The following is a 21,610-nucleotide window of genomic DNA, read 5'->3' on the forward strand; positions in this document are numbered from 1 at the left end:
CAGGCTAAGGTTAACGTGCAGGTTCAGTTGGCAGTTAGGAAGGCAAATGCAATATTGGCATTCATTTCAAGACGGCTAGAATACAAGAGCAGAGATGTGCTGCTAAAGCTGTATAAGGCTCTGGTCAGACTGTATTTGGAATACTGAGAGCAGTTTTGGGCCTTGTATTTAAGCAAGAATCTGCTGGCCTTGAAGGGGTCCAGAGAAGGTTCACAAGGATGATTCCAGGGATGTAGGGCTTGTCATATGAGGAACGGTTGAGGACTCTAGGTCTACACGTGATGGAGTTTGGAAAGATGTGGGGTGGGAGATAGCATTGAAACTTTGAACATTGAGACGCCTGGATAGACTGTATGTGAAGATGATGTTTTCACCATTAGGAAAGATGAGAACCTAAGGGCACAGGCTAAGAGTGAAGGCATGGTCCTTTAGAAATGGGAGGAGGAGGAATTTCTTCAGCCAGAGAGGTGAATCTGTGGAACTCACTGCCTTAGAAGGCTACTGAGGCAAAGTCAGAGTGTATTTAAGTCAGAGATAGTAAGGGGATCAGGGGTTACCTGGAGAAGGGAGGAGAATTGGTTTGAGAAACAACAGCCATGATCAAATGGTGGAGCAGACTTGATGGGTCGAATACTTTAATTCTGCTCCTGTATTTTATGGTTTATGGAGATTGTTATTGGGTGTTAAAATCCATCTAATAAGTCTATGATCTTAGTTAAGCTATCATAGAATGATGAGGCATTTACCATAAATAAGAAAAATATCTTTCTAAAAATAAGGCAAGTAACTGTATGTGTCCACTCAATACATTAGCAGAGATAAAAACAGAGAAAAGATCTGACCATTGATAATGGAATTTAAATACTTAAGATGGAACAATTATACTTCAATACATTTCAATTTCACATGTTACAAAAACCGCTATATAGTTCACCACTGCAGAACATCATACTGTTCTTGATCTTACTGGACGTCCTCCTCAAATGAATACAGAATAGTTTACAAGAATTTTTGAAATACCTTTCCAATGCGCTTTCCTTCCACAGCCAGGGCCTTCATCTTGGAGAAGTAGTGGTAGTATGTCACCACATAGGTAATAATTGACTTTTCATCAGGGTGATCAACACTGACATCTGGCAAACAAATGTTGAGTATTACCTAGCTGCATAGCAGTGTTCCAAAACAGCTTGCATAAACTGTAAATAAGGGGGAATTGCCAGTTTTAAGGATCATTATATGACAGTGACCATGAAGGTCATTGATGGTAATGCGCATTTCAAAGGTGACAAGGGAGAGGACCCAAATAATATTGGTAATATTTCAGTGCTATCTATGAATCCAAAATCAACTTAAATCTACTATGAACATTAATTTGGAAGAATGGTGCCAGGAATGGAGGTGGAGGAGAGTTCATGAAATAAAAGGATTGTTTATGAGTGGGGAATTAACAATACACAATCCAAATAACATTCTTTAAATACTCTCAAGCAGCAAATTATACAAAACCATTAAATGAACACTTCCAACAAAGTTTCATGCTAAGATTTAAAAATGAACCATTAAAAACTAACCTTCAGGATCCAGCAGTTTGGTAAGTCCAAGGTGCTGCTCTGCAAGGTTGAAAGCATTCTGGAGATTGTAGTGAGCATTAGACTTCTTAAGCTTGTCAAAATCGATCAAGTCCGGCCTGACCAAATGATAAAACAGTGAGAAGATATGGCCGTGTACATACTGCAAGATGAATGCAAATGGTGTGATTTAAATATTCATTTACAGCTAACAATGCCAACATACCTGTGCTTGTGTATAACAGCATTGAATGCCATGCCATCCCTCCAGCTGGTGGTAAAGTTGTGAATATTGACATTGGGGTAGCTATGGAGAGGAAAAGGAAGTGTAAGATTTTATTTCTAATCGAGAACCAAATTGAAGAATTAACTGCAACAAGCTAAAATTAACACGCTAGATCAATTCATGGTTGTCATTTTGATAACACTTTAAATCATGCTTCAAAGACAGAATTATAACTTGGTTACAGAGGGAATCTCCTTATGATTTGCAATATTGTGACTGAATTGTGATCACTTACGCAAATCCTCATCTCTGGTGCACATGCTAGGTTGCCTGTCAGACAAATCTTTTCTGAATTTACCTTTTTTGCCAAGGGAGTGTTCATGGAACGTTACTATACTGTAACAGTTAATAGTAACAGTTACCATATCTATTATTCGGTTAAGTTTTCCATTGGAGTTGCTATTCTAAGTACTTCTTTCTTTTGTTTGTATTTTAACTATAGCGTTTAAATAAATTGTGCTTTTGCTTGAAAAAGTTAGGGTCTAGAGTACCTTTTTAAAATATTTTGAGGGGGTCTGATCTGGTCTGTAACACTGGCATATAGTAACCAGAAAATAACTGCCTCTCCCGATAGTAAAATTCAGTTAGCAAATGTGGAGCCCCTCTTATTTAAAGCAACTAACTTTTTATTGGATAAGACCAGGATTAAACATAGGATGTCAAATAAGGTCAAAATATAGGTGCTTGTAAAATTAAGGCAGTTTAAAAAAATGCAAATACAGTGTTAATTTATTCATACTTTTGCTAATACTTTAGAAAATACCAAAACTTTATGGAAACCAATGCCAGAATTAATTTACCTAATACCAAAAAGAGCAATTTAAAGTAAAGGTCGCATACTTACACCTACATGGCTAGATGGATACATGCGAGATGTGTGTAAGACTTAAGAATTGGGAATGTATTTTTTTCACCCTTACTTTGTCAGTAAAACCTCAACTGATTTTCAAATAATATTCCTTTAAAAGTATAACATGATAAATACATGAATCTACCACATGGATACTCTAAAGGAATACTTTACTGAGATATTCAACCAAAGTAAGTTAAATATTCAATTTCACACTATTTCCAAGTACCAATGCAATCACTGCAAAAAGAGGGTTTCACAAATGGTTTTAAAAAAAAATCTCCAAATGAGGAGACTATTACATGATACACCTATTAAATGTACTTTCCTTCATAATTAGAAAACACAAAGTATTATGGTTTTGTTTTGAAAACCCAAGTAAGACTTGGATACGGCATTCCATCAAAACATTTTTTTTAATGTTGTTATTAAGGTTCAACTAAGAAAAATCACTCAGCTGCATTGTATGCTTCTCTGCTGGTGTGCTTGAAGTGGGGTGGGTGGTGTGTGCACATGGTATGTGTGTTGCACAAAAATTCAGTGGGTAGCCTGCCCATCACCTTCCCAACTTCACTCCCATTTTACTGGGAAGGCACTTGATGTGTCAAATGGCCCACTTGATCTTGGACTTACTAAGGTCCATTAGTCACCATTTAAGTACCTCAGATCACTATTTTAAGTAGCCCAGCAGCTTTCACTGCATGATCTGGGGTGGAGTAGGAAGGGGGAGGATTTCCTTTGAAGGCTACCTTGTGGTACCACTGCACCTGCCACTCACACCCACTTCCTTGTTCTTACTCCTCCCCTACTACCCCAACCCTTTAACCCTACACATCAGCCTTTAAAAGCCCATGATACCTCAGATTTACCTGAAATCCAGACTAGACCAGCATTTATTGCTCATTCCTAAATACTTTTGAATTAAGTGGCTTGCAAGTCCATTTCTGTGGGCAATTAAGAGTCAATCACAGTACTAATGTATCTGGTGACACGCACAAGTTAGACTGGGTAAGGATAGCAGATTTCATTTCCTAAAGCACCATAGTGAATCAGATGAGTATTTATGACAATCCACAATGGTTACATGGTCGCCATTAGATGGGCTTTTAATTCCACATTTTTATTGAATTCAAATCTCACCATCTGCCACAATTAATTTTAATTTAGTATCCCCAACCCATCCCTTCCTAACGGTATTTTCAATATTAAGACTGCAGTAGCTTCAACGTTCAATCTTCAGAAAGGCCTGACTTCCTGAGGAATAAGGAATGGGGAAGCACCAAGAAAAGTGTCTACCATCCTCTAATCAGGAAGGCGATCCAGTGTGATCACTAGGAATCAAATAGGTCACTTCGTGATTATTCTGAAGATCACAAGCTCCTGTGAACTGTAAATGGTCAGATATCAAACCGATATCCTCAGAACATTAGTGTGGGCCTCTGGAATACTAGTCCAGTGACATTATCAATATGTCACTGCCTTCCCTTTTTTGGCTGGTGAGGTAAGGAGCATGTGCCTGATAAAATCCAACCGACTGTCATGCTGAAACATTATTACAACAAAAATTCCACTGGTAGCACTCACCCTGCTGTTTTCATCTGGCACCATAACAGCAAAGCATCTTTTGCAGATTTCTTTTCCTTGTTGTCTTCTGATTCAACACTGATATCTTGGATCTGGAGAATAAAAATGAACACCTGTCAAATGGGTTCTTTCAGTTGCATGATTTAATAATTTCCTAGAAGCTAAAGGAGCTATTGAAAGGAAGTATATTTAGGCAATTCCAAATACATTGGTTTCTTAAAAAGGGGAATATTTGCTCAATGTAGGAATAAGAATAGGCCATTCGGTCCTTCAAGCCTGTTCCACCATTCACTATACCTGCCTTTGGTCCCAAACCTAATACCTCTGTTTAACAAAAAAATTCAGATTTAAAATTAACAATTGATTTAGCATCCATTTGTGAAGGAAAGTTCCAAACCTCCACCAGTGTGTAGAAGTCCTTCTTAACATCTTTCCCGAATGGTTTGGCCCTAATTCTCAGACTACACCCTTATTTCTATAATCTCCAATCAGTAGAAATAGTTTATCTTTATCCACCCTATTTTTTTTTCTTGTTAGAATTTTAAAGACTTCGTCCCTTAACCTTCTAAATTCTAGAGAAAACATGCCTAAATTGTAGAATTTCTCCTCATAACATTATCCTCTGACATACAAGTATCATTCTTGGAAATAAGTGGTCAAAGAATTAGAATAATAATTAAAGCAAGCATTAAGATCTTAGTAACACTCACTGCATTGTTGAATTTACCTGGAATCGGAGGATGATGGTCCAAATTAGACCAAGAGTCAGCCGGTGGTTTCCATCCACAATATCATGAGATCCCATATTTTCTAAATGTACTCTTTGCTCTTTAAGAAACTGAAGGGCTTTGTCAACATTTTCAAGACAATGAATTCGCATTCGTCCTTTTGTTGGTTTGGGCTGGTAGTCAAAGAAACAGAGAAGAAACACGCACATAAATGTGAAACATTACACGAAAGAACTGTGATGCTGACATACGAAGTAAATATCAACTGAAAGTTTGCAGTTGTAATGACAGCAAAACTGTCAGCGTTCTCTATCATTACTCTATTGACAATAATTTCCGGAATCCACGCATGCAGTTAAAGACAAAAATCCAGATGTGGCCTTCAGTAATTCTAAACTTCTTCAGAGGATGTGCCGTTTAGGTTTCCCAAAAAACGTAACCAATGAAAAATCAGTCAACTGACAAAAATATCAAGTCAAACCAAGATTTCCAAACGCATTCTCTTGTCTAAAATCCATGAACCATTTTGCTGTCTCGCATATCTGTTCCTATCTTTATCCAGCATTCCATCTACAACACTGTTTCAACTAAAGCGCCTAGTGATTATCAATCCTGGAGATCCCTTGCATCCCAGATGCCAGTCTTCACCTACCCAACTTACACCATGTGACAGTTAAGTCATTAGGTACAGCAAAGATGACATGCCTAAGGTTAGTGGTTCAACATAGTACAGCAACTGGTGGTAAGGTTAACCAAGCATATAAAAACATACCTAACTTTAAAATTGAATAAAATAAGTAGTTCCTTAGAACACATCAAGAATGGCAGGTCTAGTAACGTATCTCAGTTCCAACAATGTGGGAGTTGCTGGATGTCAGTTTAGTTCAGATCAAACAAACCTGTGCTAAGTGTTTGAAGTTTGAGCAGCTTTGGCTCAGAGTTTATCAGCGAGAGACTGAACTGCAGACAATGGGACTCAGCAGTCACACCTCTTAGATGGTCAGGTTGTCTGATTTGGTCAGTGTTCAGGAATAAGAGTGGTGAGTGTGAGTGAGGCAGGTAAGATGGCCCAGAGGGCAGGAGCACAGGAGCCTCAGACTTTGCAATTATCCAAACAAGTTGAAAGAATCTCAGAGCTGTCAGATGAATGTGAGGGTGAATGCGATAGTTGACCCTGGTACAAGATCCAAACCAAGAGGGGGCTGTAAGGAGGAAAGTAGTGGTAATATGGGGTGATAATAGGATGATTAACACTGTTCTCTGCATTGCCTGCTCACTGGTAAGGTTTGGGACCTCTGCTCAGCAACTATGAAGGAGAGGATCCCACTGCTATTGTCCTTGTAGGTACTAACAACATAGGCATGACAAAGAAGGAAATTCTGCATACGCAGTAGGATGAGCAAGATCTCACATTAAGAAGCAGAACCTCAAAGGTTAATCTCAAATCTCTGTATTATGCTTAAACCACATGCAAATTGCCACAGGGCATAGCAGATTAAAGAGATGAATGTATGGCTCACAGTGCGAAACGGGTTCCAGTTGGGGGGGTCTGGCACTAGGAAAAGGTGGAGGCGTGGTTCTGCTATTTAATTACGGCATTAGCATAAAAACAGTGGATAACATAAATTCAGGGATGTGGAAACAGAAATGAGAGATGATAAAGGCAAGAAGTCACTTATGGAAGTGGTATACAGGCCCCCTAGCAGTAACGAAACAATCAAGTGTGCAGCATAAAGGAAGAAATATCACAACTTATCAGTAAGATAAACTGATTATCATGTTAGATTTTAATCCACCCAATCTAGAAAAGTCAGATGTCTAAACATACCGTCGATGAGGAGTTCATAAAAGTTTTCAAGATAATTTCTTACAACAGCATGTTCTTGAGCTGACCAGAGAGCAAACTATTCTAGATCTGACATTGCAAAATGAAATAGAATTAATGATTTTACACTGAAAGTGCTCCTAAGTAGTAACAATCATAACATGATTGAATTTTACATTTAGTTGAAGGAGAGAGGAATGGGTCCAAGACTATTTTTAGAAATTTAAATAAGTGGAATTATTGGGGGTTGAAAGCCAAGCTGACCAAAGTGAATTGGTAAATTAGGTCCAAAAATAAGTCAACAGGGATGCAGTGTCAGACATTTAAGGAAATATATCAGAATATATTGAATAGATACATTCCAAGGAATAAGAAAATATCTAAGGTCCAGACCCCACCACTGTCGTCAACTAGAAATACTAAAGATAGGATCAAACTAAAAAAAATGATATATATTTGTTGCAAAGGTAGGTGACAGGCTAGAAGATTGGACAGAATATGAAAAACAGCAAAGAATGATTAAAAAATTAATGGGACGGAAATGAGAAAAAAAGCTAGTCATAAATATAAAAACAGATAGCAAGAGTCTTTGTTAATACATAAAGAAGAGTAAGTAAAGTAGGTGTTGCTCCTTTAGAAAGTGACACTGGAGAATTAGTAATGTAAAATAACGAAGATGGCATTATGGCAGATACACAGAAATGGCAGATTAATTGAACCGTATTTCATATGAATCTTCAGTATAGAGGATACAAGTAAAATTCCAGGAGCATGGACAAATCGGGAAGTGAAAAGAAGGTGAACGGTTGGAGATGCAGGCTGATGGACTTCGTCCAAGGATCTTAAAAGAAGTGCCTAGTGAGATAGTTGATGCAGTTTTAGCTCGTTTAATTTTCCAAAACTTCCTTGATTCAGAAAAGATACCATTAGATTAAGACAATACCGTATGTAACACCTTTATTCAAACACAGAGGGAGATAAAGTAGGAAACTACAGGCTAGTTAGCTTAATGTCAGTCATAGAAAATACATTAGAAACTATTATTAAAGAAGTTATAGTGAGACAGTTGGATAAGTTTAAGCAATTAGGCAGACTCAACATAGTTTTGTGGAAGGGAAATCATGTTTAACCAATCTCTTGGAATTCTCCAAGGTAGTAACGTGCTCTGAATAAAATATAATCAGTGGATGTACAAAACTCAGATTTGAGGTAGGCATCTGATAATGCATCACATGGAAGGTTATTGAGAAAAATAAAAGCTATAGGGAGAGCACGCTGGCGTGGATAGAAGATTGGCAGGCTTAGAGGAAATGAGAGTAGGCATAAATGAGTCTTTTTCAGGTTGGCGATGTGATTAGTGGTGTGCCACAGGGATTTTAGATGAGACCTCAAAATGCTTACAATTTATATGAATGACTAGAGGATGGTTGCCATACTTGCTGACAGTGAAAAACAGACCAAAAAGTAAATTGTGAACAGGATATAAGGAAGTTACAAAAGAAATAAATAACTGAGTAGACAAAAACATGGCAAATGCAATATAACATGGAAAAATATGAAACTGTCCATTTTGGCAAGAAGAATTACAAAACATTAACTAAATTGTGAGAGAGTGTAGACGTTTGAGATGCGGTGGGAACCTGGGACACCTCATGTATGAATCACAAGAAGGTTAGTACACAGCTCCAGTATGTAATTAGGAAAGCTAATTGAACGTTATCATTTATTGCAAAGGGAATGAAATACAGAAATAGAGCTGTCACACTTCAGTTATACAGGACACTAACAAGAATACCTCAGGAGTACTGTATACAGTACTGGTCACTTTACCTAAGGATATAAATGTGTTGGAGGCAGTTCAGCCAAACTTTACAAGATAATAACTGGAATGGGGAATTTTCTTCTGAGGAAAGATTGGACAGGCTGGACTTGTATCCACTGGACAGTAAGAGGTGATTTTATTGACAGATAAAATCCTGATGTCAGGCTATCATCATAGGCCCAATGATTTTCAGCTGCTTCACCTGCCTTCTATCACGGCAAATATATTCACTCAAGGCCTGGGATAGTGGAGTACATTAAGGCCACATATCTGGGGGTGGGCCTGCTGAGCTCAGATCGTAGCTGAGGCCTCAGTGGTTGCGTGGGGACGCAGCCAAGAACAGAATTGGGGCCCGTGATATTTGACCCGGTTTTGTGTTCACTGATGCTTGGACTATGTTCAGCACCATTGCTGAATCTTCAGAGATCAAAGCAATTCACGTTCAAATTCAGCAAGATCTAGATAATATTCAGATTTGGGTTGATTAATGTTAAATAATATTTGCACCAACCAAGTACCATACAATGACCTTCTCCAACAAGAGAGAATTCAACCACTGCCTCTTGATATACAATGGCAATATTATTGCTGAATGCTCCACTATGAACCCCTTGGGGTTACCACTGACCAGAAACTGAACTGGACAAAACATATAAACGGTGACAAAGGAAGGTCAGAGGCTGGGAATTCTTTGCTGAATAATTTACCTCCTAACTCCCCTAAGCTTGTTCACCTTTGAAAAGGTACAAATCTCAAGTGCAATGGAATACTCCCCACTTGCTGGATAAGAGCACATCCAACAACACTCAAGAAACTTGACACTATCCAGGACAAAGCAGCCCACTTTATGTGCACCCTATCTAACAGCTTGAACATTCACTTCTTCCACCAGGACAGTAGCTACAGTATGTAATGTCTGCAAAATATACTGCAACAACTCACCAAGATACCTTTAGATACCTCCCAAACCTATGACCTCTACCACCTGGCAGGTCAAGGGCAGTAGACACATGAAAATATTATCACCTGCAAGTTCCCCTCCAAGCCAAACATCATCCAGACATGAAACTTCTGTATATCACTTTCCCTAAACTGTCGCTGGGTCAAAAACTTGAAATTTCCTCCTTAACTGCACTATGGGTGTATCTACACTACATACACTGCAGTGGTTTAACAAGGCAGCTCACAGTTATCTTCTCAATTAGGGTTAGGAAAAAGAAGCTGGCTGAAAGCTAGCTAGCAATGTCCACATCCATGAATGATTTTTGAAATATCTCTGCGGTAAGGTTTCTACCCAAACCAAAAACAACTTCTATCAAACCAAAAATGACATCCTGTAATGTGACAAGGTTAACTTTTCCTCCTCATCCTCTCAGACTTGTCTGCAGACTTCGATACAGTTGACGAGACCATCCCCCTCCAATACGATCAGCTTGAGCTTGTGACTGCTCTCACCCAGTTCCATTCTTACTGAAACATACAGAGAAAAACACTTTGAATGACTTCTCCTGCTTTTACACCATTACCTCTGGCATGCCCAAGGATTTATACTCGGTCCCCTCTTTTTTCTCACTTACGTGTTGTTTTTAATTGATATCATACAAAAGCAAAGCATTCGTTTTCACATGTGCTCTGATGAACAGCTCCACCTCACCACCACCACCTTACTCAACTACTCTATAATAAAAACACAAATTGCTGGAGAAACTCAGGTCCAGCAGCATCTGTGGAGAGAAAGCAAAGTTAATCTTTTGGATCTAGTGACTCTTAAATCAGAACCTCTGACTTCTCTACTGCTGCTATTGCACTACTTAGCCAACATACAGCACTGCACAAAAAGAAATTTCCTCCAATTAAGTATCGGGGAGGCTGAAATCATTTTAAGATTGTGCAAATGCAAGGTAAGAGTTGGGCAGTTTACCCACCCTTGTGTCTACTGATGGCCACTTAAACATAACAAAAAATTAAGGGGCAGGATGAGCCACTTAGGTGTCCATCAACTGGCCCCAAAGTTAAGTGGGACACCCAACCCTTCCTCTGCACCTGCAAAATTTTACAGTTCTGGAGAAAGTGGGTGGTTGGTGGAAAGCAGCTTCATTTTATATGGCCCTATTTTCAAATTCACAGTTGGAGGAATACAAGATGTTTCTTTCTTGATCTATGATTATTTGAGCTTCTATTTAATCCATATGTATATCGCTCTCATTATCTATATTCTTTTAAAATTAAAACTGAAGGATTCACAGTTTTTAACTTCCAGATTTGCTCCTGTGAAAATACTTTAACATATACTGGCAACTTACAATACTTAGAACGGTAGAATATAGGAACAGGAGTAGGCATTTAGCCCTTTGAGCCTGCTCTGTCATTCAATATCATCATAGCTGATCATCCAACTCAGCACCCAGTTTCCACTTTCTCCTCACTTCCTTTGATTCCGTTAGCCCCAAGAAATATAATCTATATCCTTCTTGACAACATTAAATGTTTCATCCTCACCGCTTTCTGTAGCGGAGAATTCCAACAGCTCACCACTCTCTGGATAAAGAAATTTCTCTTCATCTCTGTCCTAAAAGGCCTATCCCTTCTCCTTAAGGCTATGATCTGGGTTCAAGACTCTGCAGTGATTGAGAACATCCTTTCTGCATCTAACATGTCAAATTTTATTACAGCTTTCTATGAGCTTACCCCACCTCACTCTTCCAAATTCTAGTGAACATAGTCCTAAGTGATTCTGTCTCTCCCCATACATCAATCTTGCTATCCCAGGAATCAGTCCGGTAAATCTTCTTTGCACTCCCTCAGATAAGGAGACTAAAGCTGCAAGCAACATTCCAGGTATGGTCTTACCAATGCCCTGTACAACTTCAGCAAGACATCCCTGCTCCTGTACCCGAATTCTCTTGCTATGAAGGCCAACATACCATATGTGGTCTTCAACGCCTACTGCATATGCATGCTTACTTTCAGCTTGATGACATGACTGCTGCTGGACACCTGTAGACCCTTTGACTTGGTGCAACTTTCAAAGAGGTATTTCTAACAACTAACCCATAGTTCAGAAACTACAAATTTTGTGGACTGCTTTGTTAAAAGGTCAGTAACAAGCATATTGCTTTCTACTGATCCCAACATCTTCCCCTTTTATTCCCAACGCTATTCTAGATTAATTAACAGGGGAATTATTAACCTGTCAAAACAATTAACATGTTTCTTCTTAGAAATAATTCAGATAGGCAAAGAGATAGATATTTAAGGAGAGTCTTTAAAGAGAAGAATGTGGTAGAGAGATGGAGCAGTTTTAGGGAGGAAATTCTAGAGCTCAGAACAGAATCAGGTTATGGAACAGCTGTAAATTGTGTGCAGCATTAAATCACAGTATGCAGGAGGTCCAAACTTAGAGGAGCACAGAGTTCACAGAAGTTGTAGAGATTATAGGAGGTTAGAGAGATAGGGAGAAGGCAGACTGCGTAGAGATTTTAAAACATGAACAAATATTTTAAAATCAAGTTGTTGCCAGACAAAGAGCTAATGCAGTTTAATGACTACAGAGGGATGAGTAAAGAGGACAAAATGCTAGCCCAGCTGATGAGTTTAAGGCTAATCAGGAGAATATTAAAATACTTTTGTCTAAAGATAACATTGGCACAGATGAGGGTTTCAGCAGAAGATGAGCTGAAGCGGGGCAAAGATGGGCAATGTTAAGGAGTTGAATGTAGATGGCTTTAGTGGTCAAGATGGTATGAGGTTGTAAGCTCAGCTGTGGGTTAAGTAAGAAGCCAAGATTGTCAATTATCTATCTACGAAAAAAGATGGAGTTGGTAGCTGGTAACAAGATTTGCAACAGATACTGAAGACAATGATTTCAGTCATCTCAATATTTGGTTGGAGCAATCCAAAAAGTCGGAATTGCCCTGACTGCATGAAATCCATATTTCTGGAGCTCACAATCATCAACAAACCATTAAATGCAATTTAAAAAAATCAATAATTCATTCATTACACAGATAGCAATCTACAACATATTGTTACTGGAACAATAACTGGTTAAATATTAATCTTTATTCCTTTTCAAAGCAGGATTCAACAACAGCCATTTCAACCATCTCAGTTGATAGCAATGTGACCTCTCAGATGATTGTTCAAACTCCACATTGGAGCTTCAATGCATAAACTATGCTGCTACTGCAATCAAAGAAGTTTAGTATGCTGGCATTGTTTGGCAAGAAGGTCTGCTCACTGTAGACGTTCAGGTGACTGCTAAAGACCCTGGAGCACTTTGAGAAGGAAAACAAAATTCCAAAGATTTTTCTTATTGCATGTGTGTACCACATGATATGACACTTGATGAAAGGCACTGGAGTTCATGAGAAAATCCGCCAGAACATTTAATCATTTAGCTTGCATTCTTAATAATTCAGCCCAGTTTAAAAGCACCCATTTTATAGTTTAGAATGTGACTGAAGACAAGGAATGTTTACAGCAATAATATGCACTTTGAGAGCTACCTAATAACTTCATCCAAAATTCACAAGGAATACTAGGGAAAACAAAAAAAGGAATGGTTTCTTATGAACATATTAATTTATATCCTAAGAAACTCTCTTGGTGGTTCTTCAGAGACAGGAGGGAGGGGAAAAGAGAGAAAAAAGATGGAAGAGAAAGAAAGACAGGCTATGAGAGATGGGAGTGAAGTCAGTGAAATGTGGTGGTGTTGGAAAATGGAAGTAAAAGTCTAAGGGACAAACAGCATTAAAATAATCCAAATCCATATTTCACACAGGCAGTCAATCATCAGTCAAGCTTGTTGGTCAATCAATGGTAGACAAGGGGTTGTGTGTTTTCTTGAACTTTCTTCTTGTTGTCACATCTTGTGTGCTCATCATTCACTTCAAAGAAAGCCACACCTTGATGAGGCAGATCTTCCCATCATGTGTCGTCTACTGGGTTTTACTAACTACTGGGGTCAAAGCCAAAGCCAATCTTCAAGTAGGATTTTGGGGTACCTACAAAATATTTGATCTCCCAGGAGCTGGGTGGGAGTAGACAGCACACGTTAAAAGGCAAGTATTTGGCATTTTGATGCAGACCTGTGCAGCTGCTGTCTAGGAACAGTTACCTCTATGTTCAGGACACCTACATCCTTGGAGGAATGTTCATGTTTATGCAGTGGCCCACTCGGGTGATACACTGGATTTCTTGAGCTAAGTCTCAAGCTTTCTCGGGTATCAGCAAAATGTCACTTAGGCTTTGCAGTCACAGGAACTGGAGAAGGATAATTCTCTTCTAGCCGGCAACCTCTGCGTCTGTCTGCATGCAGTGGTTAGCAAGGACGCCTAAGAGCATTTTCACAAAGGAGGAAATTGGGTACTGAACCTTGTGCAGGATCCTGAAGTCTGGTTGCTGAGCAGCCTGATCCTGGGAGGATATGGCACAAGTCCCAGTTTTGATTGCAGGAAGATCTTTTTCTTTTAGTATTTAGACACAATCTTACCACCCAACAGGTTTCTTCAATCTTGTCAAATGCAGCCTGCATCAGTGTAACACAGTCATGTGCACACCAGAGATCAGTTGTATTCATGCCTGAATACTTGGTCTTCACTTTCAGCCTTTGGATGTTGCAACTGCATTGCTCTCCAACTTCCTAGCAGCCACTTGAACACTCAAGAACACTCCACACTCAGAGTTCAAATTGAGTACCCTAAGAAACTCAAGTCCACTTAAATGTCCTAATTATGGGAAAGTTGTTATAGAAAATAAAGCTTCTTAGTTATACTAGTGATTAATGATCCACTTAAACTTTAGTTTACAATAAGCATGCTATTGTAATAAATATTCCTCAGTATATTCAAATAAAGGAGAGTTTAACAGCAAATGTCTTCAAGATGACAAAACTGCTCCCTCATGAAATAAGTAACTGTGTGGTAAAGTCAAGCAAGTTATTTTCCTTAAGACACTACTCTTCTTGCACACACTGTCTTTAGTTCATAATAGTCGAAACATTCCTAGCATATCTGTCGTAGTTGACACCGAGACAATGAAAAGAATGGATTTTGTGGTCCCAAAATGGAATCAAATGGAGGCAAGATCTTGTCACTTTTTGCCAGCTATCATTTTGTAAGCAGCAGAGCAGGAAGCCTGTCCATTCCTATTGAAAACTCCAAGATCAGACCCTCTAGGGTTTTCACTGGGATGGGCAGTTCAGAAAGCCAGGAAACATACTAGAAGGTATTTTAGAGGATTTTTAGAGACATGTGTATGGCATAAGAAGCACATTTATATTGTATGAAGTCAATAAGAGAGGCAGTGGGGGCAGAGGTTGATTTCAAGGAAGGGGGATAAATTTTGGCGAGGGTTTGGTTTTGACAGGCCCTCTGCTCACCTTTGCATTTTTAAGTGTCAGCAACTGAGGCTCCTGCTTGCTGTTGGCACTTACATGGGAGCACTGGAATTGTTGAAGAATAAAGACCATCAAGGCAGGCCTGCTCCAGTGCCATCCTGCTATGGGTCTGCCTAACTTTGGCACAAAGTGGGGCCCTTCCACTGGGAAAATCCTGCTTTTGGCAGCCTAACAGAGGGGACCATAATGGTGTGATTGGTCCCACCTGTGAATTCCAACTTTCAATCTCAAAATCTGTTCAAGTTTCAAAATTAAATTGATTAAATCACAAAACAAGGACAATTAAAGGTAATAACTCATGATCTTAAATGATGGCACAATAACTTTACTTACGCAATTAGAATAGCTCTTTTCTCCCCAGGCAATCTCATACCTAAGATTTCAGTAGGATTCTTTGAAAGGATGAAACCTGCGACTCCAGTGCTATACATGGAACTTAGTCTGGTAAATATTACATCTCAAATGTATTTTTTTTAAGTTAATGTTTTATTAAAGCATACAGACATAAAATGTGGCACCACAGCTCAGCAATGACCATGCTAAGAGCTTTTATGCAGGTTTTAACAGCAAAAATAAAATGATGGTACTGAGCCTTTTTTCCATTACTCTCTCTTGATGTACTGTCACAGCTCACTGGAGTGGTGCTCTGGAAATCAACCCTGCTATTCCCAGATCCAGCATATAGAAGAATGCAAAACTCCCCAGTTAACCTGCCTTTTACACCCAGGTTAATAGAAAGTAGGGACGTGGTTTCTGCACTTAAAGGTTATTATGTATTACAAATAAATTGACTATAGCCACAGGAAAAACGAGAAACCACCGACATGTAAGTCTACTAATTAAAACTCCAAACCCCGTATAAAACTCCCCTTACACGCATGTAGGCATATACAAACAGATAAAAACATTGGTGTTATGGGTGGAGGGAAAAGCTGGAAACGTAGTTCAATTGTCCCTGTCCACAACGGTCATTGATCTCTCTTTCTCCAAGTGTTTTTCACTTCCTTGCAGGAGGTACAACTGGTTCTCAAATTATAAGGCCTCTGAATTACTGACTTAAGACAACACCTCACAGCAACTGATGAGAGAAAATAAACTGGCTTTCTTCAAGTTATGGGTGTTTTTTTTTTAAACTGTAGAGAAAGGGCAGAGACCTATCCGAAGGTCCAACGGCTTCTCCCCTTAACATTCACACCCACAAGCTGTTCAGCTACCAGTGAGCCAATCGCGTAGTTATTGGCAGGCAGAAGGTCATTGATAACTTGCCACCACTCCACAGACCAAACAGCTATTTTGCTGGCTTAAACTGTCTTTGTACATATCCTTGGCTCCAGCTCAGCTGCAGTAACCTCCTCACTACTGCTTGTATAACAGCAATGTAAACAGCATTTACAGCAATAAATATCGGTAGCTGACTCTGAAAAGTGCTGCAATCCCTTCCACAAGCCTTAGTTTTAAACATGGTACTTGCCCCATTCAGTCCATAATTTAAAAAAAAAAACAGTAAAATAAAGAGATATGGTATTTCCAGTAGCATCCTCAAAACCCAAGATTTGTTAATCATGGATTATGCCATGAAATCACAAAAGGAGCCACAGGAACAGCAAGGTACAAGAAATACCTCAGTTGATATAAGCATCAAGTCCATGCTGTTGACATTAATCTGCACCACATTCTAGCTACCTAGCCAACCGAGCTAATGGACATCATGTCCAGAAAGCCAAGTAATATACATTAAAAAAAAATCACAAACAGGACTATTACACATTTTTACTGACTAGAATAATCTTAAATAATGAAACTGCTTTAAGCCCAAAGCAAAACTGCTGCAGTGATTAAAGTTATACTTTTCTTCTCAAAAGCGTACAACTGAAGCTGCTGTTTACAAGTATGCCTGTACATTAAAAAAAAAAGCAGGACAATTCCAACCTGGTCAATTACGCCCATCAGTCTATTCTCGATGATCAGTAAAGTGATGGAACGTGTCATCAACAGTGCTATCAAGCAGCACCTGCTCAGCAATAACCTGCTCAGTGACGCCCAGTTCCTGTTCCACCACGACCACTCAGCTCCCGACCTCATTACAGCCTTGGTTCAAACTTGGACAAAAGAGCTGAATTCCAGAGGTGAGGGGAGAGTGACAGCCCTTGATATCAAGGCTGCATTCGAACAGGTGTGGCATCAAGGAGCCCTAGCAAAACTGGAATCAATGGGTATCAGTGGGCAAACTTTTCGCTGGTTGAAGACATACCTGGCACTTAGGAAGATGGTCATGGTTGTTGGAGGTTAATCATCACAGCTCCAGGACATGTCTGCAGGGGTTCTTCAGGGTAGTGTCCTCGGCCCAACCATCTTCAGCTGCTTCGTCAATGGCCTTCTCTCCATCATATGGTCAGAAGGAGTGATGTTCGCTGATGATTGTACAATGTTCAGCACCATTCGCGACTCCTCAGATACTGAAGCAGTCATGCTCAAATGCAACAAGATCTGGACAATATCCGGGGTGGGCTGACAAGTAGCAAGGAACAGCTGTGCCACACAAATGCCAGGCTATGGCCATCACCAATAAGAGACAATCTAACCACCACCTCTTGCCATTCAATGGTATTGCCATCACTGAATCCCTCACTATCAACATCCTGGGGGTTATCATTGACCAGAAACTCAGCTGGACTCACCACATAAACACAGTGGCTACAAGAACAGGTCAGAAGCTGGGAATACCACAGCAAGTAACTTACCTCCTGACTCCTCAAAGCCTGTCCACCATCTACAAGGCACAAGTCAGGAATGTGATGAAATATTCCCTAGTTGCCTGGATGAGTGCAGTCCCAACAACACTCAAGAAGCTGCCCACTCAATTGGCACTACATCCACAAGCAACCATTCCCTCCACCACTGATGCTCAGTAGCAGCAACAGTGTGTAATATTGACAAGATGCACTGCAGAAATTCATCAAAGATCCTCAGACAGCACCTTCCAAACCCACTAACACTTCCATCTAGAAGGACAATGGCAGCAGACATATGGGAACACCACCACCTTCATGTTCCCCTCCAAGCCACTCACTAACCTGACTTGGAAATATAATCACTATTCCTCCACTGTCGCTGGGTTAAAATCTTCGAATTCCCTCTCTAGTGGCAGTGTGGGTCAACCCACAGCAGGTGGACTGCAGCGGTTCAAGAAGGCAGCTCACCACCACCTTCTCAAGGGCAACTGGAGATGGGCAATAAATGCTGGCCCAGCCAGTGACGCCCACATCCCACAAATGGATAAAATAAGTACAATTTTTAATTAAATTTAATATACATAGTAAGAACTGCACCTTGAACAAATCCTTACATAGTCCACATGCATGTATGGGAAAATAGGAAACATTATTGGATTTTTGGAATTCAATACTTACAAGTCTTTCTCCTGACAACACCTCAAGTAATTTGATCAGCATTCGGCCATCGCGCAGGTCTGTGTACAAATCTGTGATTCTGCAAGACACTCGTGCCAAGTGAGAGTTTACCCATTTTGTGAAAGTCTTCTTTTGAACAGCTTCACGCTCGTCTGTAAAATGAAAACAACCAAAATACTGGCTTAATCATTGTTCAGCATTTCAAAGGACTATTTGTCATTAAGCCTGCAAAATAGGTATTTCCAGGCTTCTCTGTAACATGTCAGTTACCTCAATAATGGCTGCTGTCGGCATTCCAAATTAGATCCATAATTCATCTGACCCAGTTCCACTCATGCTAGCTGTAAGTCATATCAATTCAAGGCTCATTCGAGCGAAAATCTGAACTTTAATAAGTTTCCCATTGGAGGTTCGCTCGGACGGAAAAACACCCAGATTCCATTTTCTGCCTCACTGTCAGGTATTAAGTCCCTGATGTCAGTTCAAACAGCACCCTATACTTCCTGCATGTATACACTCTCAGAATCCAGCCCTTTCATTATTTCCGCACAGGGGATCATAAAATATTAAGAATCTCAGTAAGCAAATAAACCATCATCTTATCACTATTATGGATTTGTGAGGCTTCAACCCTTTCTGATTGGTTCTTCATGAAGAACCATTCTGTTAAAGATTGCTAAATAGTAAGCAACATATCATACTTCAGCAACCAATCACTTTTGGTGTTGTAAAAAATGGGTCACTACATATAGGTGCTATGATGTTGACTCCTGACATGCAGTCACCCCAACCTAAATTCACTAGATTTACTAAGGCCAGAGCAAAATTTTTGTTTAATTGGATTTTCCTAACTGCTAATCTTTCTAAACCAAGTATGTGTGTCATGTTTATTGCTTTGTAACTCCTTTAGTATAGGGTCTGTGAATTGCTTGGAAAGTATGCGAAATGTGAAAGTGCTGTATAAAAGTAAGCTATATCATGATAACAGCATGTAAAGATCATATCTAATTTTCTATTCACATACTCTGGTTAAATGATCACAGCTTTATCCAATTTCCAACTGGCTTGCCTAGAGATTGATTAGAATGTAAGTTAAAAGTGGGGGACTGCTGCTTTTAGAAATCGGGCCAGAAATACAATAGCCGATTTATATTAATTTCTAATCTGCATCAAAAACTGTAGTTTTGTTTTAGCTCCCATGTACATTTAGATTAGAAAAAAAAAGGTAAATCACCATACAACATATTCAGACATTACTCAGAATTCAATGTTCACAAATGGAAATGCAGATTCTGGACCAGGACTGCAACGGATAGCATAATAATACTCAACTTCTAAATCTTCTCGTGTCATTAAATGTTAAATACAGAATTTGGTGGATTCCAATATATCTGAGGCATTTAATCAATTCACATTAGTCTCTCACTTTACATTAATATTTATCATAGCAAGGGGTCAATTTAAGCAACAGCCCTCAGGGAGAAAAAAAAAATCACCATGACTTAAACAAACTCTAATCTAGAGATGGCACAGGCAAATTCAATGTTGACATCTTCTTCAGCTTCATACTTGTTTTTGAACCTAGTAAATGTCTGAAGAAAGGACACTAGGATCACATGTCTTTTACCACAGGTTATATTTGGAAATTCAAAATGTTAACTACACATTGCAATTTGTCCAGTGATTAGAATTATTGCTGTATTTATGGCCCCTGCATCAAAACTTCCTTATTTCTCATATATTGATGTTAAAATTAGAGTAGTCTCCAGCAAAATCTTCTGCAGTTTTTGATTCACATGGCATCTGAGATTTGATAGATTCATAATGAATTTGGCACAGCTGAGTCAGTAAACAGAGATAGTAAATACATAACGTAGAAAAGCAAGTATGTACACAATGAACCCCTTGGTCCTACTTTCCTGTCGTAATCACGCAAGTAGGAATTAATTTTCAAATTTACAGGCAAGGAATGCTTTGCACCATGATTTTTAGTGTTTATTGTTATCAATTTCTTTTTGAAATTTGGCATTTTTAGTTGCGTTTTAACAAAACTGGAATCCTTATACCATTGCTACGGATGTTGAAAATGAGAGAAAACAAGTTTAATGCAGAAGAAGAATGCATCATATGATCCCTTCCATCACAATACGGAAATTAGCTTGTGATTGCAAATTAACTTCCATGGTTATAGCTGATCACTGTACCATGATTGATTCAGTAAATAGAATTGAAAAGGGTAATGGATTTAATGGGGTGGTACCACTGAAATAGAAATTCACATCAAACACAGTAGAGCTCAAAACAGCAATTACAGTCCTTACTGACAGGCTTGCAATGCATGTGTACACTGCAGCATTTTACAAAATGCAGTTTCCACAAACATTTAACACAAAGCCTAAATCTGATTAAAGCCCTAGTCACGTTAAAAGGCAGTGTTCCTTTTTAAATTACTGCATAGCAGTCTCCGTTGCTTTTTCAAGCAAAGGGAGGAGTGATATGCTTAGAATATTTATGGATCACACAAAGGCCGTTGTGTTGACAATAATTCAAATGTTGCTGCTAAGCAACAAATAATGCATCAAGTGAGCTTCAACTGAAACCTGAGAAATAAATAAATTAGCTTTTCAATCTAAGCATTTCATAGTAGGCCTGAAACTGAAAATCTATTATGGCTACCTGAATTGAATAGAAATAGAAAATGAATTTAAAAACTGATTACAGCACAATACTGTTGTGACTAAACATAAAATGGGTTATACCCAAAAGTAATATTGTTTTATGCTAGCTCTAGGAATGCTGTGTGTACCACCACTTAAGTACTCTTTTTGAATAGACACGAACCTGTGTACTTGTAGTTACAAATCAGAATTGTAGTAGAATGGCCTCACAGCTCTAGAATGCTAAATAAATTTTCGTCAACCACACCTGTAAATAACTAACAGTTGGCATAGTTTGAACACTCTTTATACTGACCTTGGTTTCATGATGAGAGACAAGTGTCAGCTAGCTGACAGATTGTGAAAGAGATAGTAGGAACTGCAGATGCTGGAGAATCTGAGATAACAAGGTGTACAGCTGGATGAACACAGCAGGCCAAGCAGCATCATAGGAGCAGGAAAGCTGATGTTTCGGGCCTA

At 39.1% G+C, this 21,610-nt stretch overlaps 1 protein-coding gene across 2 annotated transcripts in view; it reads right to left on the bottom strand.

Annotated features, from left to right (window-relative positions):
- The window catches only part of sptbn1 (spectrin, beta, non-erythrocytic 1), a 390,719-nt gene that overhangs the window by 219,752 nt on the left and 149,357 nt on the right, over positions 1-21,610 (bottom strand). For both annotated transcript variants that reach the window (XM_048601480.1, XM_048601481.1), the window contains 6 exons: positions 18,474-18,625; positions 5,016-5,189; positions 4,289-4,380; positions 1,795-1,875; positions 1,572-1,687; positions 1,021-1,133 (listed from right to left, as the gene is read on the bottom strand). In XM_048601480.1, coding sequence (XP_048457437.1) covers positions 1,021-1,133; positions 1,572-1,687; positions 1,795-1,875; positions 4,289-4,380; positions 5,016-5,189; positions 18,474-18,625 — 728 coding nt within the window. The remainder of the gene's footprint in view (positions 1-1,020; positions 1,134-1,571; positions 1,688-1,794; positions 1,876-4,288; positions 4,381-5,015; positions 5,190-18,473; positions 18,626-21,610) is intronic.

This window comes from Rhincodon typus, chromosome 9 (genome assembly GCF_021869965.1).
Source record: "Rhincodon typus isolate 14 chromosome 9, sRhiTyp1.1, whole genome shotgun sequence".
Lineage (NCBI taxonomy): Eukaryota > Metazoa > Chordata > Chondrichthyes > Orectolobiformes > Rhincodontidae > Rhincodon > Rhincodon typus.